We start from the raw sequence: 16,155 nt of genomic DNA on the forward strand, positions 1-16,155 counted from the left end.
AGCCCTTATCTCACCCCCTCCAGCTCACAGCTGGGACTGGGAGGGGCATCATCTTCTAAGTGAGGGGCCCATCCCTGAATGGATCCCACATGTGAGCAGCTCTCTCTGTCCTACTGCTCCACCTGCCTCCACAGGGACATTCCCCAGCACAACCATGTGCACAGTAGGAGCCCTATAAGGTTGTTTAGGATCCTGCCTGGTGTAAAAAACAGGCAAGGTGAGAGCCTAAACCTGCCCTGATAGAAATGAGCAGTGTGTGACAGCACTGTAAGGATGCTGGGGATGTGCTCAGCTGAGCCAGAGCTACTGGAGGCTGTGCTTGGTGCTGGCACAGCACTCTGGGCCTCATTCTCTCCGGGGTGAGCTGCCCTGGCCACCGGGGAGCTGGATCCTGCCTTGTGTAATGGCCTTGCTTGGGACCGGCAGGAAGCAGCCGGCTCCCAGTGGTCTTAAAATAGCTGAGCATTATGGGCACACCCTTGTTTTTGAGGGCAAAACCTGAGAAGGGAGTGTGGCCATCGAAGAAGCAGAAAAGGTAACTCCCTTGTTCCCAAACACTGCCTGTTCCTGCTGATGGAGAGCACCCGGCAAGGTGTGTCCTCAGCTCGGAGCTCGGGGTGGCTGCGGCCAGCACATGGAGGATGTGGTTTACAATGAGCTGTTTGCGATGGATTTGTTTTTATTTTCTAAGTTTGATCATTTTTTTAGCCTTGCATTAGCTCTCTGTGTGTAAGATGCTGCATGCCAAGGAATTCTGCTGTTTAATTTGACAGCCTTTATGTGCCTGCTGCCTGACAGCCCCGCTTGGTGGTCCCAGCTCCTGTACCAGCCAGGCTGTGAACAATCACCCCCAGCCCTCAGGGCAGCAAAAACTTCCATTATGTTCCTGTTTTGCTTTTGAAGAAATTCCCTGGACTGTGTTCATCATGTGGCTGTGGGAGCCTGCGGGTTCTGCAATCTTCCCCTGCAAACGCTTCAGGGAAAAGGGGGATTTTCCCCTCGGAGTGGCCCCAGCACCTCCCCCTTCAGAGTTCTGAAGCACGGGATGCCATCCCCCATATCCTGCAGGATTCGTGGAGCAGCTGCATCCTCCCACCAGGAACAGGCCAATGGCCAGGTGACCTCTGGCTTAAGGACAGCCCCGGGCGTGCTCAAGGCCTGGGGAACAAAATCCGGGGACAAGTGCAGGGGGTCCCTGCAGGCCAGCATCCCTCTGACCAGTGTCTGGGAAGGGATGCATCCCTCTCCTGCCCCGGCGACCACGCACCGAGGAGGTGCCGGATACTCAACCAAAGCGGCGCAGTCCCTGGGAGAGATGCCCCTCTCCGGGTTATTTATTCATTCCTGCCTGCTCTGTGCTGGGTAAAGACAACACCGCGGGGGGAAGAGCTTCCGTGGTGCTGCGGGGAGCAGGATGTGGAGGGCCCCGGGGGCAGGCGGCGCGGAGCTGCCCGGGCCGGTGTTGGCAGACACGGCGCAGTGCTGTGCCGGGGATGGAAAGCAGAGCCGCCCGGGGCTGTGCAGCCGCTGCGGATGCTGGCGCGGTGCCGGCCCCGTGCCGCACGCTCTCCGCGGAGCTGGGCAAAGCCGTGCCCGCAGGCTGCCTCCCCCACAGCCCCTGCCCCTTCCAGGCATTGCCTCGAGCATTGTATTGTTCCCTCTGGGTGACAGCCAGCAGCTGGTGAGAAACCCGCTGCAGCCCCGGGCTCCCTGTCCCCGCTCCCCAGCGCTGCGCGGGGAGCACACGCTTTTTTAATATCGCATTCACCTGGTTTCAATTTTCAACCCTGGAATCCTTAAGACTTCAAGGGGGATGGGGCTGCATCCTGCAGGGTTTTGCACCTCCCCTTGGCCGCCAGGGCCTGTCCATGGGCTTGTGCTGCACAAGATCCAGTTCAAAGCTACATTTGTGCCCTCCCATCACTGCTGCCTCAGTTTCCCTGGCTGCCAAACACAGGCCCTGGTGCGGGGGTGGTGGCACTGGGGCAGGCGAGCACAGGCGCTGCAGCAGTGGAGGGATGCAAGACAGGATGTGGCACGTTTGTGGCCATTTCTCTGTTTGCACAGTGAGTCAGTGGGGTCTGGGAATTCTCCATGGAAAGTGTGGGGTGTGTGGTCCTCACCCTGCTGTGCCACAGGCAAAACCACCAATTAAACTCTCCTCAGCCCCCTGCCCAGGACAGAGCCCGTGCTCCCCCAGTGCTGCGAGGAGCTGGGTGCATTTTCAAGGGTGGTTTTGCACTAACATCCTTCTCCATCTTGCTGACAGAGAGGCAGAAGATGCTCCAGCCTTGGACATCGGCCGGGCCTTGCACTTCCAGGCAGATCTCCCAGCCTGGCCAGAGCAACCCACCATGCCCAGGGAGGAGGTGGATCTGCCAGCAGCAATGCTGGGGTGGGGGACCCCCTCTGTGGAAGAGCATCCCTTCCCACTGCATTCCACAATTCCCTGCTCAGTGGTGCAAGATACTGGAATTTGTAAGAAATGGGATAATTGGGCCAGGTCTGCAGGCGGGAAGGAGGGCTGTATAAATAGAAACTTTATTTTTACAGGCTGCATTGTTCAGGCACGGGCAGGCAGGGAGCACAATGAGCCCCTTTCCCTCTCCTCTGGCATTTTCACCGCTGCACCTTGGAAAGGCCCCAGAGAGCAAACGGCGGCTCCTGCCAAACTCCAAGTTTGTGCAGCCACAACAAAGTGCCTGGAAGATCGCAGCAAGCAGCAGGAAGCCCTGCTCAGGGCTGGCTGCCCTGCTCAGCTGGCTGAGCCTGACCCCACAACCACCCTCAGGGGTCTGGGAGCCCTCCCCAGCTCTGGGGTCACGGGGAGGTGCTTGCAGAGGAGCCAGAGCTCTGTCTGCTCCACAATCCCCAAGGACACCTGGCCAGGGCTGCTCCCGATGCCAGGGAGGAGAATGCATCCATCAGCTCATCACCCTGTCCTTGCCTTCACCTTTGGCATCGTCACCCTTGCCCTTGTCATCACCTGTCCTTGCCCAGCCTCCTGCCCTTCCCAGCCATGAAGGGGAAGGAGCTGCTCTCCCTCCATCCTGCTCTGCCCTGCATAGGGCTGGGGCTGAGTAAAAGGCAGCAGAGAAACCAGGACGAGCAGCTCTGGGGTCACTGCATCCGCTGCTCCTGCTCTTTGCTGCCCTGGGCAGGGCTTCTGCCAGGACACAGCAAACTGCGAGCTGTGCCTGCATGGAAAGCCACAGTGGGCACCACAGAGGGTGCAGCACAATCCCAGCAAGGCAGGGATGGGCACATCCTTCAGGGAATTCCTGCTGGGGCTGGGAACAGGAATTGCACCCCACCGTCCCCACCAGCCAGTGACCACAGGGGCCTCATATCCAGGGCTGGAGGTGAAAGAACACAGAGACACCAACACTCAGTTAAGTTGTAGGAATTTATTTTAAATAACCTACAGTTGATTAAAAGGGAATTCATGATAAAAATAGAAGATACTTGTTGAGGAAAGGCTGCAGGAAATGGTCTTGCACACACACTACGCTAACAATGCCTCTAAGACTAATGATTATAGCAAAAAAAGGTTTCACATTAAAATTCTGCTTTTTTAATTTTTAAAATTTTTTTACACAATTACAAAAGAAAAAAATAAAAGCCCTAAAATCTTGATTATTTTCCTTTTTGGACCAATGCTCATTTCCCTCGAAATTTATTGACCTGTGAAACTTCTTTTTACACAATAAAATCTTTCAAGTAAAAGAGGGGAGTGGGGCTTAGAAAAAAAGGGGGGGAGGAAGGTAAAACAGTCTGACAAACCTAAAAAGTAGATAATTCTTGGAAGTGTACAGAGCGTGTTCAGAACAAAGGGTGATGGGAATGTCATTTGTTTCCAATTTCACTTGTCCTCAAATTCCACACACATCTTTCCATCACACGGCCCCCTCCCCCCACCCGCTCCCCAAACCTACACGATCTTTAAGATCATAAAGAAAGAAAACTGTTTAAATATTTTAAAATAATTAAAAAGAAATAAAAATTCACATTTAAAATAGGAACACTCAAGTCAGGAGGCCGATTTCCCATCATGATTTGCTCTGAACAAGTGTGGTGGATATTTGTAATTCATGTTCCAATGCCACGACTGTTTCAAGTGACAAATTGAAAAAGATTTGGGTATTTCCATGACTATAGTGACAGCTGTAACAGGTGCGTTGGGTTCCTTAAATTTTGTTTATTTGTTAAATTCTGAAATGGGGCGGGAGGGGGAGGGGAAGGGCAGGGGTTAAGGAGTCCATTTTCTATTAAAATATAGAAGTTATTGCAAAACCCTAACTGTAAAAACGCACCAATATAATTGGATTTTGTATACAGTAGCTAAAGATTCCCACGCTCTCAGTGTGATGGTGAATTTGCCTGGCGGAAGGTTGACAAATCCCCCATCCACTTGCCCTGCCTCAAGAGAAAAACCACACAAACCAGACAGCTAGAATTTGGATCTCTGAAACATTTTTAAATAAGTTGTCCATAGGACAACTGGCTCAGCTCCTTTAAGATATTTCCAGGTTATGCTTTCTGCAAGATGTTGGCTGTTTTATCTGATGCTCACTTGCCCCTTTCCTCCCCCTTCCCCAGCATCCAAGGACAAGTAAGGCTCACAGTTTATCAATCTCCCTAAAAACCAGGCTACTCCCTTTTCCCATAAAATTCATCTCAATAAAAACAGGTTAAAACTCATAGTCTTCCTCTGCCATGTCGATAGCCCAGGCAAATTTCTCTCGTTGGGTTTTGTTATAAATCTTCTCTATAGGAATTCCCCACTTCTTACACCTGCAGGAGAGGAGATGCTGTTAGAGTTAGGGATAAAGGAAGGCCAGAGACCTGCCCTTGTTGCTATGTGGGGGGACAGGACAGAGGTGAAGGAGTGGGGTGGGTCACCCCAGCACACCCCAGGCAGGGGCTTACCAAGCAACAGAGATCCTGGGATCCAGATAGTTGAGTTTGGAGGTGCCCAAAGCAATCTGCTTGTTCTCCTCCCTATCTGTAGCCTGAACCTCCAGCTTCATCAGTTGCTCCTCGATCCTCTGCACCGCTTTCTTCTTGCTCTCCACTGTCCTGGGTGGCAAAGAACAAAACACTGAATTCCTAATGCCCTGTCAGCACTGTGGGAACACAGAGGGACTCTGCTCAAGGTAAGCAATGACACCAGCCACACAGGGCAGCTGTGTCAGCACAGATGGTGACAATAACACACTCAGCACATGCAATTAAGAACTGACATTTTCCAAGAGGCAGAGCAGGAATCTTAAGCAGCAGTTTTGTTTTAAAGGGTTGGAAGCAACAGCCTGAACTGTTCTGATGCTACACCCACTCCCACACCAGCCCATCTATCCCTCAGCAAGTCATGCTGTGATCCTGCTTCCAGAGCTCCTGTATCTCAGCTCCCCATGGGCTTCCAACGGGGAGTGTGGAACTCAGGGAGGTGCCTCTGCAATTAATTAATTAATTAATTGTGTGAGCCCAGGCTCCCCAGGAGGCAGCAATGCTGCACATTGGTCCTGGGCAGCAGCAGGGTGGGTGAGCACTGGCTCAGCTCTGAGGGCTGGGCACGAGTGGCCACAACAGGAACCGTAGGTCAGACCACCCCAAAGGTGGCCATTTCTTCATGCACAGAATGAAAAGGGCAAAAGAAAGCCTTCCCAAATCACAGGCCAGGAAAGTGGAATACAGGGTGAAGGGCCCCTTCTGGGAGCATTGCTCAGCCCAGTAACACCAGCCTTACTTTTTAGACTTCTCATCCCTCCGGACCTTGGCATCAGCTTTGGCGCTTTTCAGTTCCCTCCTGGCATCAGCTAATTGCTCCTTCTTGGCATCAATCTAGGAGAGGCAAAACCAGATGGCAGCACTGAGAACGAGCTGCTGACAGCTGTGTCAGTCACCCCTGGGCAGCATGACCCAGAGAGTCACTTTGTGACCACCTTCAGAATCTATCAGCAGTCAGATCCACTCCTGCAGAGCAATCAGGCCACTGGCCACTGCACAGCCAAGTGTGGTGAGATATCCCCCTCAGAAAACAGGGCCTCACTATTTTCCAAAGACAAGCTGGTCTGGGAGCTTTCTCACACAGCTACAACCATGCAGGCCAAGGAATTGGCTTGGTGTGGCTTGGCCAACAAACTCCTCCTAGCAGCTTGTCTGCCTTCACTGCATCCCACCACTACCAGCTCTCTGATGGCTACATGGCAGGATGATCCTTGATCCCTCAAGTAGGAATCAGCCCCAAATCCTACACACTGCAAGGTGTTAATGCCTCAGGCAGTTCTACTTCAGCAAGTTTGGGATTCAGGGAGATTCAGCATTTTGCAGCCCCTGTTCAACCACTCCCCTTAAACATCCCCAAGCTCTAGGATCTAGGGTGAAGGCAGCCATGTTAGGTGTTATGGAAGCAGGGGACACTGCAGTGCCAAACCAGAACTCCTTATTGTGAAGGTTATTCTAAAACCAGACCAGGAACAGACCTAACCCCTTTGGACCTCATGGCCTTCATCAGAAACAATCTGCAAAGGAAGAGGTCAAGTCAGAGGGGCATAATGTACTATGTACCACTGACAGTGGCCTGGGATTCACACAAGGGTGGCTGCCCACTCCAGGTTCTTTAGGGGACACAGATCAGAGCCAGAGACTGCTGCTCTCAAGTTTCAAAGGCAGCAGAACACACAGCTATAGGATGATGGGCAGGAAAAGGGCCTGGTCTTGTTCTTTACAGATAAAAGACAACTCAGAGAAGCCCCTTCCAGCTCACTGCTCCTCTCTGAGCAGGCCCATATCTGATGCACACCACCAAGTCCTGCCAGGGAAAAGCAGGCCCTGCTTTCACCCCAAGGGAAAGGAATGCTGACTCCTGAGATGCAGCCCCTGGAGCCCTCAGAGCTGGGCAGAGGGAGGTACCTTGCTCTGCAGGTTCATCATGGACTTCTCGAAGGTTTTGGGCGGAGCTCTCTGGTGGTTACACAGAATGGCCACCGCTCTGTTGGCACGGTTGTAGGAGAGGATCTTTGCTGGGATGTTGTCATCCGCTGTGAAGGACAGGAGAGTGGTGAACAAGTGAGTTCTCCAGGGTGTGGTGCCACAGCCAGTGTCCCACAGCCACTGCAGAACCAACCTTCCCCTCCTATGTCCAGTCTCAACACTGCACTCCAACTACAGTCCCAAGCCTGGCCACTTCCATCCCAGCCCCTAACTCCTTCTGGATGTTCCTCATCACCACTGACACCACCTCAACTCAACAGAGGAGAAGCACAGCCAGAGCAGGGGACAGCAGGACCACCCTGCCCAGGACACTGCTGGGCTTCAAAGGTCCAATATGCCCACTTGGTAAAGCTGCAAAGTGCAAGGCAGCACTGCTCACAGGGGTTGCGCATGAGCAGCCAAGAAACATGGGGCTGTTACACATGCACCTGCTTGCCTGTCATCTACAGCACCTCACAACCAACAGAAAGCAAACAGGTTTGGCTAAGGACAGGCATAACCTGCAAAGCACAGCCCAGTGTGCTCACAAGTCAGTTTTGTTCTGCCCCAGTGCTGAGCTGCTCAACTACCCTAAAAAACTGTCTGACAGCAGATTTTTGGTCAGACCTCAGCTGCCTGACATTTGCACTGGGAGAACTGTTACAAGGAAGTGGTGAACAGATACACAGCTTGTGGCTCAGCCAAGGAAGCCAGATCTGTATTGCAGGGTAAGATCTGTTCCCCTCACAGCTTCAGGGGCAAGACTTACGATTCGTGAGCTCCTTGAGCTGCTGCTGTAGCGTGATGGAGGCATTGTAAGTACGGAATACCTTGGCTGTCAGCCCCTCCATAAGGTCTTGAAGGTGTTTATTTAAGATACTGGTCTAAAGAAGCAGAAAGGAGATGACAGTGAGCACTAGGAATGACCACAGTGTTCGTGAAACTCTGGATTCGTGGCTGACACAGATGTGCAGCTCATGGCTGAGACCTGGTGTACTCAGACCTGACCACAACAGAATAGCCACAGCATGACTGAAACCACAGCAAAAGCGAACAAAGAACCAACGAGTATTAGATTGTTAACAAGTACCACAAGTGGCCAAAAAGGATTTTTTTGGTGTGGAGGTTTTGGTTTCCAGCAACAATAAATATGCCTGGACCACCGCAGTGCTCCCACAGAGCCGAGTGTGCAGACAGGGATGGCATGTGAAAATCTGTCACCTCACACCTTCATCATCTCTGAACTCTGAAAAACCTCCCCAGGTCAGAGCCAGGCAGGCTCACCAGGACCAAGGCCCATTGCTTTGGGAACCTGTGGGCACAGCGGACAATTCAGACACCAGACTGAGACAGACTCTCACTGCTCTGAGGTGCTCTGGAAGAAAATTTCCACTGAAACCATTTTTGGAACAGAGCAGCTGTTACTGGCTGGAGCAGAGCAAGCCTGTTCAGGATGCTCCACCACCCTCACTATGAACTATGTGCTTACATTGAGGCGGTCAAAGAGGTCATCCTCAGGCTGCTTGTTCTCCATGAACAGCTGAAGATTCTTAAACACCTGCAGGAAAAGAAAACCAGGAATGTTAGGCACACAGACCAGACAGCACTGGGCAGTACTAAGCTATATGAAAGCAGGACTGCCAGGGAGCGATTAAACTGCTTTCAGGGAATGGTGATGATGTTGGATGTTAGTTCCCAGCAGGCAAAGACCCATCTCTCATGCAATGCTTGTGCTGCGGGCTCCTCCCCAACAACAAGATGCCCTCATCATCCTTTGGATCAAAATTACTGTCAGGAGACTTAACTGCTCTGGTAGCTGCCTAACAGAGAAAGGGACCCCAAAGCTACTGCCTTTTCCTTACTCTCCCATTATTACTTGTGCCCAGGAGACCCCTCTGCCATTTCCCATGGACTGAAGCTCCAAGAAACCAACCCTGCTGCATTGTCTCATACAATTCATCCCAAACATGTCTCACTGGGGTAGGGAGAATAATCAAAGCATCTTTGATTATAACAGAGACCACAAACCCCAGCTCTGCATGCTCCAATTCTCCAGCTTCTCAAGAACACACATTCTTCTATAGACACCCAATATACAAAGATTTCTAGTTCCACAATACTCAACTGCCCATTTTAAGAACTGAAAAAATACCAAGAGATACCAATAAACTTAAATAGAAAAAGATGTTTTCTTCTCTACTCAGGGAACCAAGAATTCCAGCACACATTAATTTCCAGAACAGCAGTAGTGTAATTTTTTTTCAGTTTTGCTCCTCAAGGCACCAACATTTACTGCTGGCTGTCATGACAATGACCACAGCATTACACACAGGGTATCTCAGACCACAGAGTTGTGGGCCAGATGCAAAGCCCATTTTGGATAGTGCCCTCCAGGTTCACACTGCTGGATAGGGATTGATTCTGAAATGAGGCCCAAATCACAGCAGATTTGAAACTGGTGGATAGCAGAAGAATTGACATGGCATAAGAAGTCTTGGCTGGCAGACACCCAAGTTCATAGGCCAGAGGTATCAGTAGGTATCATAGGCCTTCTCCATAGGCTCTGGAGCAGCCAAGATCAAGATCTATCTGTGAGGGCTCAGCTCCAACGTGACCCAAACCACTGTAACAGAGGTGTCTATTATCAAAGTCCCAATCAAACTGCTGCTCTGCCAGTGCCAGCAGCATTTCACAACCATTTATGCTGGAACTTTTCACATGGGCCTGCAACTCCAGCATCTATATGCGACAAAACCAACTTCTCTGATGATGAGAATGAGACCCAGGAAGCTTGTCTAAGACAGCTGTTACAGTTCTGTACATCAACTCTTCACACTGAGACCACAGGGAAGAGCTGCAAGATGTCTGAACTTCTCATCTGCTGGGCTGTGTCACACCACAAGGATGTCACACTGACTTATTTTCTGGCTGGGTATCTGAGCAGTGGTAAAGCAACCCCTGAATGCCATGCAGACTGTGCTGACCACACCTCTGTGCTATTCAGTGTGTGCATGTGCTTGTGCAGGTGCCTTACCCTCTTCTCCACAGGGACCTTGTTGTAGTATCGGATGGAGTCCTTCCCGAGGAAGTCGAACTCAACCACGTATTCCTGCCCATCCAGCTCAGGATGCAGCTTGATGTGCTCTACTCTCAGAGAGCAGCAGCCCACTGTGTCAGCTGTCTCTCCTTCTTCTTTTTCATTACCAGCTCTCAGGGCAAGCTACATTTATATCAAGACAAGAGAGGTAAGGAATTCAAACAGTCCCCAGAATAAAGAGATGATGCAAACCTTCAGATACTGGCCTAGGACCAGCAGGGTCCAGAGGAGAGTATCTCCTTTTTTTTAAAGAGTTTAAGCCAGGATGCTTTACCAACTTTTGCTCATTAAGTAACTCAAACTGTGAGACAGGTCTGACTAACGGAAATTAATTTCAAAGAGTGTGGCAGTTTTTAAAAATCCAATTGACTTCCATGTGAACTCTACTTGAAACAATTCATACGGTTCAGTTGTTCATCTTCTATGATCCTACCTATTCACTGCACACTAAATACATTTCAAATAGCATACAGGTTATATAAATATTGCCTTGTATAAATGTATTATCTAAATGCTACACTTGGCTGCATAAAACCACATATTTTAACAGTGCTGGCTGAAACAATTTCTAACTTTTGAAATCTTCAGTGGTCATATGAAACCACAATTATTCACATCAAAGTTCCCTGGTTTACATCAAACCATTTTGAACAAAACCTGTTAATTTAGTTAGTCAAGACACCATATGCTACTAGGGAGCAGCTCTCTGGGAACTGGTTTTATGTTGCCTTAAATGCATCAACACAACTGCAGTTTTCTTTATGCCGTGGTGGAAAAATTAGCATAATTACAAAACCTCACAACTGTGACCTCATGCTGAAGAGGTGACAAACCAGCAGAAATTCCCAGCAGGAAAACTGGAGCAGCTGGAGACAAAAAACCCACACAAACTTCCCACTAATCCAACTGGGTGATTCTGGAACCAGGCTGTGAGTTTTGCCAGAACTAAACAATGCTGCCTGAAATAGCTGTGTTTAGTACAATAGTTCATTGCTCTGGATTCCAGGTAATGGGAAGAAAAAGGAGCCTGCCCACCTCAGGAAGTCTCAGGATACCTTAGTAACTGGGCTCAATTCTGCCTTCAAGACAAACACACAGCACTCCCAAGTATTCCCAGCAGGACAGGAAGGGAGGAGCCAAGGAAGGAGCCTCACCTTATCAATGAAGTACAGTGCCACAGCCCTCTGCCGAACTTTCATCTCTTTGGATTTCCAGTCTTCTCGGTACTGATTCCGGATTTTATCTACACACTTCTTCAACCTCCGAGCTGTCTCGTACTTCTGCCAGTCCTTCTCACCCTGCAGGGAAGTTGGAACAGAGTCAGCACTACAGAGCAGGCAGAGGACTAGCTCCAACCTGCATCTCAAGGCTTTGCAAGCCCGTGTGTGGCAAACAGTCTCGCTGTACCAGAGCACTGAGATGATGCTGCTGCACAGCTCAGCTTCACACTGTGCTGCCACACAGCTGCAGGTCATTCAGATTTCCATGATATTAAATAGTTCCATGGAAGCAACCAGAGAGAGACACAAAAGACACATCTTCCCTGCTTCTCAAAATACAAATGGTTTCCTTTGCTTTATTCAGATGGCACTTATGTTCTTTCAGCTGTGTAATTAAATACCCATAAAAGGCAAAAGCAACATCAACAGTTCATCATCATTATTATATATTCAAGACACAGCAAAAAGGGCAGGAATTCACAAGGAATAGAGATATTTTTCCTCCTGTATTTGTAGGATAAACTCCTTGTTTCCAATCCAGGGAAAAAATCTCTCAAAAAAAGACTTCACGAAAGGAGCTTAAATTCTTGCTTTTATGGACTTGATCCACAGACTGGGTATTTGCTCCCACAGTAGGAGTTTATTTTCCTTCAGTCATGAGCTCCATACCAGCCTTCTCAGCCAGGAGCCTGGCTGGGTTTTTAATTTTACAAACAACTAATTAACAACCCATGGTTAAAACTTCACTACAACACCAGGCAGGGAAACTTAAGGCCAAATGCATGTGAAACATGCACCAGAGCAAGACCGCTCTTGGATAAATTGCTTCCTTTTAGGTTTACACAGGTTAAAGGATTGCTACTAGAAGTGAAATGATGCTTTTCAGGAGACATTTTCCAAATTTCACCTGTGTTCCTGGGCAGTAACTCTACCTCTCTTTTCAAGGGGGAACAGAAGCAGAGAAGCTTCCCTATGTTTTTCAACCACTGTAGGATGAAACAGCCAGGTAGCTTTACCTCCTACCTCTCTCCTAAACACGCGCTACATTTGCTTCATGGAAATATGAACAAGAAAATTGCTTTGTTTTTGCTTTTTTAACTGGATCTTTACCTTAATTCTTGAGCTAGGGTTCAACATGATGTATTTGATAGAGCCTTGGATGTTCTCAGTCCATGACACCAGCCAGGTCACCTTGTTATCATGCCTAACCTCCTTCCATTTGTGTCCTGGTGGAGGGGCAGGGATTTTGGAATCCCTACAGAGAATTAGAAAATAGATGATAAAAACCAGTTAAAGAAAATCCCACCAGCATCAAAACAGAGAAGGTAATAACAGCATTACACAAAGAAAGTGTAGGGAAAGAAACTGAGGCAACAGAAGTGCATTATCTCCACAAGCAGGAAACCAAGTAAATAAAACTGAACAAAGATTAGGAATGTAACTGCTACTAACATGTACCTGCTGAAGAATTATACTGTAATTGCTAGGACCAGTTTTGATTTGTGAACACTGTATGTAATAGTGTGGACACTTATGAGGACTAGAAAGAATGGAAAAGCCTACCAAACCTTAGCCTTCAACATCATGAAAGACAAGGTAGGGCAACCTATGTATAAGAAAATTATTTTCTGGAAATACTAGCAGGAAAGGCAGTTTAGGCAGATGTAAGCTGTAGGCGTGAAGAAGAAAATATGTTGAAAAAGTTCTACATGAAACCCATGATTGCCTTGCTCAGTCTTTTCTTGTATGACTCAGTTTCTTATCCATATGAGAACAAGATAAGCTGCATCCCTAATTCTACATGGTTGAATATCAACTTATAGAGGGTTTTAAAAAATGAGCTCTAGAAAGCAAAGGCAAGGCGTGAAGCATGCAGTGCTCACTTGCTGCAGTTTATGATGATGTCTTCGGGCATGATGCGCCTCTTCAACATCCCCATTTTGGGATGGTTCCCACGACCTCGGAACAGACCTGGGGGCTCAATCTTAAAGTTGGCAATCCTCTCCTTGTGGTTGTCCATCACACAGTAACCATACTCCTTCAATAGCCGCTCGTTCTCCTCTTTGATTTTCTGGGAAAAGCCAAAAGCAAAGATGATGCGGCACAAACAGCACCACACGCACCTTTGTATGCTGAGACTTGAAACATTTTTATATTTGCACCACACTAATGCTGAAGAATCAACCAAAAACCAAATCCCCATCATGGCAAGTGTATCAGACTGGCCAGAAAAGCACTCATAAAATGCACACAGCACAAACTGTGGAAAAGGGAAAGAATGTGTGAAAATTCCCTGAAAAGTTGTATTTGAGGGAAACAGATCAGTGCTGGTGAAGGCAGCTACAATTTTGCCACAACAGAGGGGTGTATCTCTATCCATATATCTCAGCTTCAAGGGTACCCCCAACACAGTACTGCTACTTTATATTTTATACTGAGCATTTCACATCCACCGGACTTCCTATCTTGTTGTTTATGTATAAAAATTCTGTGTATAAAAGACTTCAGTGTTTGAACTCAGCATCAGAAAGCAGGCAAAGGAATGTCTCCAGGCTGCTGCATGTCAAGCCTGTGTCAGCAAATGGTTTCACAAGCAGAACACAGTCTTCTAAGAAAGAATGTGCTGAGATTTCACTGCATACTTCTGTGCCTAAACTCTAATTATATAGCAGGAAAAATAAAAACACTGCAGCTCAAAATAAAACATCTGACCCACAGACAGCACTGCTGCACCAGCTAAGAAACAGAAAAAGTGACTTCTGTTCCATTTTAAGAGCCACCATGGACAGGAACAGAAAGGCTCACCCACATTTATCAAACAGAAACAGCAGGAAGACAAGGGCTCTCCATTTTGATGGGATCCCTCTGATCCCAAAGGCTGTAATTCCAAGCTGCCAGGCCCTTCATTCAAAGGACAACTACTACAGCATTGCAGATCAAGCTGAGAACTTGGGCAAAGTTCCCACTTTCCAACATTCATTGCAGTTAATTTAATTCTTAACCTACGAGACATGTAGCCATGCTACTGGATAATAAAGTTTATTTTTTATTCAAAAACCAGCATTACTTGATATTTAAGATTTCTTCTCTCAATTTATTAATTAATGGCATTGCTGTATCCTTTCCACCATCCTGATCTAAGCCATCCTTAACTGACTATCCACTGCTCATTATTTCCCAGGGACCAATGAGCCCAGAGGCAGCACCTCTGATTCTCTTTATTGACTTAAGCAGTTACTTAACTTTACTTAAGCAGTTACTTACTTAACTTTCTTTCCCTAAGCAGGATCAGCCCTATCAATATCATTTCAAGTCAGGATGAAGATTCAGCTGTAAACACAGTGCTCTGCCCTACCTGAGCTGCACAGCTCGCATGAAAGCAATAATCTGAAAGCTGGTGAAAAACACTGACGTATGCACAGTAAGGGGAATGACTGCACAAAAATGTTTACAACCAAGAAGCCTCCTAGAATTCCCACTGGTACCTGTTTCTCCTCCTTGGACATCTGTTTCCTAGCTTCTGACTGAGCTTTGAAATACTGGCTCATGTGGGTGAAGTCACACTTGCTGAGGCTGGTGATAGTGCTCTTCTCTTCAGAGGTCATTTCCTTGCAGAAAGAAAGCAGTGCTTTAAGTTTACACACACACAGATTTCATGCATAGCAGAGCTTACCCTACTCCAGGCAGCCTAAACAGGAACAACAGGCAGGTTCTCACAATAACCTCCCCCCCCCGCCCAAGAATCCCCAAATTCTTGCTCAGGCTCACTACAGCTGAGGTCAAAGAGGAAAGGACAAGCAGCAGATCCCAAGGAGCATTAGCCTGGCAGGGTTCTGATGTCCACAAGCACTGGGCAATGCTGCACCACTTTCCAAAGAACTCCCACACCCTGACTGGGACTGCTGCGGGATGGGGAGAAGAACCCAGAAATATATCCAGGAAAACTGCACCAAAGTTACCTAAAGGCTTGCTGTTATGGCTGATGACTGAAGTGAACATCTCTCTTTGGAAGGGGTTTCCTTCTAGTAAATCTGGCTCTTACACAAGGCATTAACAGGCAAGTCAGCTACACCCCGTGGTGCTGCCACAGAGGAACCTGACTTTGCTGATTTAGAAAGGCATTTATGGTAGAAACTACAGGATAAATGGGAAACTTCACAGCTACAGTCTGAGGCAGCTTTTATTTGCCTCAAGCCAACCTTCTTGTGCATGGAACAGCAGCCCCTTTCCTCTGGTTAGTGCTGAGGAGACACTGGCCATGCCCACAGTCACTGCAGCCCAGGACTATGTGCATACCTTTCTCCAGTCCTTGAAGAAGTTTTTCCTGAAGATCTCCTTTGTAGTGTACTCATGATCAAGCATTTTTGCAAAGAATGTGGCAACTTCTTCTGCTTTGGTACTCAGCTTCATGACTTTACCTACAAAGAAAGGTTTTCTTCTTAAAGAAAATGGTAAACAGGAATCAAAGTCATAAAGAGAACACAGTAACTAGTAACTACCCTAAAGGATGATATTTTTATTACAGAGAAGTTTGTCTTAAAATGTTACATAATACAGCAACTTGAATGGACAAAGGAAACAGAGGAGCACAATTGCTTGACTTCCACCACAAACATTTTGAAAAAAAATTTCCTCTGGAATCTAAACATTAAAAAAAGCAACAGCAATTTGATGTGAGGCAGGTCTGGGCTGCAGGGCAGGAAGGGGAAAAGGCCTGCTGCAGGAAACCCTCTGCTGAGCCACCCCTGTGCTGGGTGTGCTCCTGGGGAGACACTGCTGTTTGATGTCAAAAAGGCAGGGATTTTATTAAATTTCATATTCCAGCACTCAGACATGTGGGGAAAACACTCCCTTTATTCCTTTTTA

At 48.0% G+C, this 16,155-nt stretch overlaps 1 protein-coding gene across 4 annotated transcripts in view; it reads right to left on the reverse strand.

The window, feature by feature from the left end:
• Positions 1-3,388: 3,388 nt before the first annotated feature.
• Positions 3,389-16,155, reverse strand: part of TOP1 (DNA topoisomerase I) — a 65,616-nt gene continuing 52,849 nt past the window's right edge. For 3 of the 4 annotated variants that reach the window (XM_084218103.1, XM_084218104.1, XM_084218106.1), the window contains 12 exons: positions 15,586-15,707; positions 14,775-14,897; positions 13,173-13,360; positions 12,400-12,544; positions 11,224-11,367; positions 10,007-10,192; positions 8,462-8,530; positions 7,742-7,856; positions 6,913-7,040; positions 5,747-5,841; positions 4,930-5,079; positions 3,389-4,794 (listed from right to left, as the gene is read on the reverse strand). In XM_084218103.1, coding sequence (XP_084074229.1) covers positions 4,692-4,794; positions 4,930-5,079; positions 5,747-5,841; positions 6,913-7,040; positions 7,742-7,856; positions 8,462-8,530; positions 10,007-10,192; positions 11,224-11,367; positions 12,400-12,544; positions 13,173-13,360; positions 14,775-14,897; positions 15,586-15,707 — 1,568 coding nt within the window. In that variant the 3' untranslated portion in view covers positions 3,389-4,691. The other variant, XM_084218105.1, reaches the window with a different exon arrangement.

Source organism: Fringilla coelebs, assembly GCF_963513975.1.
Source record: "Fringilla coelebs genome assembly, chromosome: 18".
NCBI classification, from domain to species: Eukaryota; Metazoa; Chordata; class Aves; order Passeriformes; family Fringillidae; genus Fringilla; species Fringilla coelebs.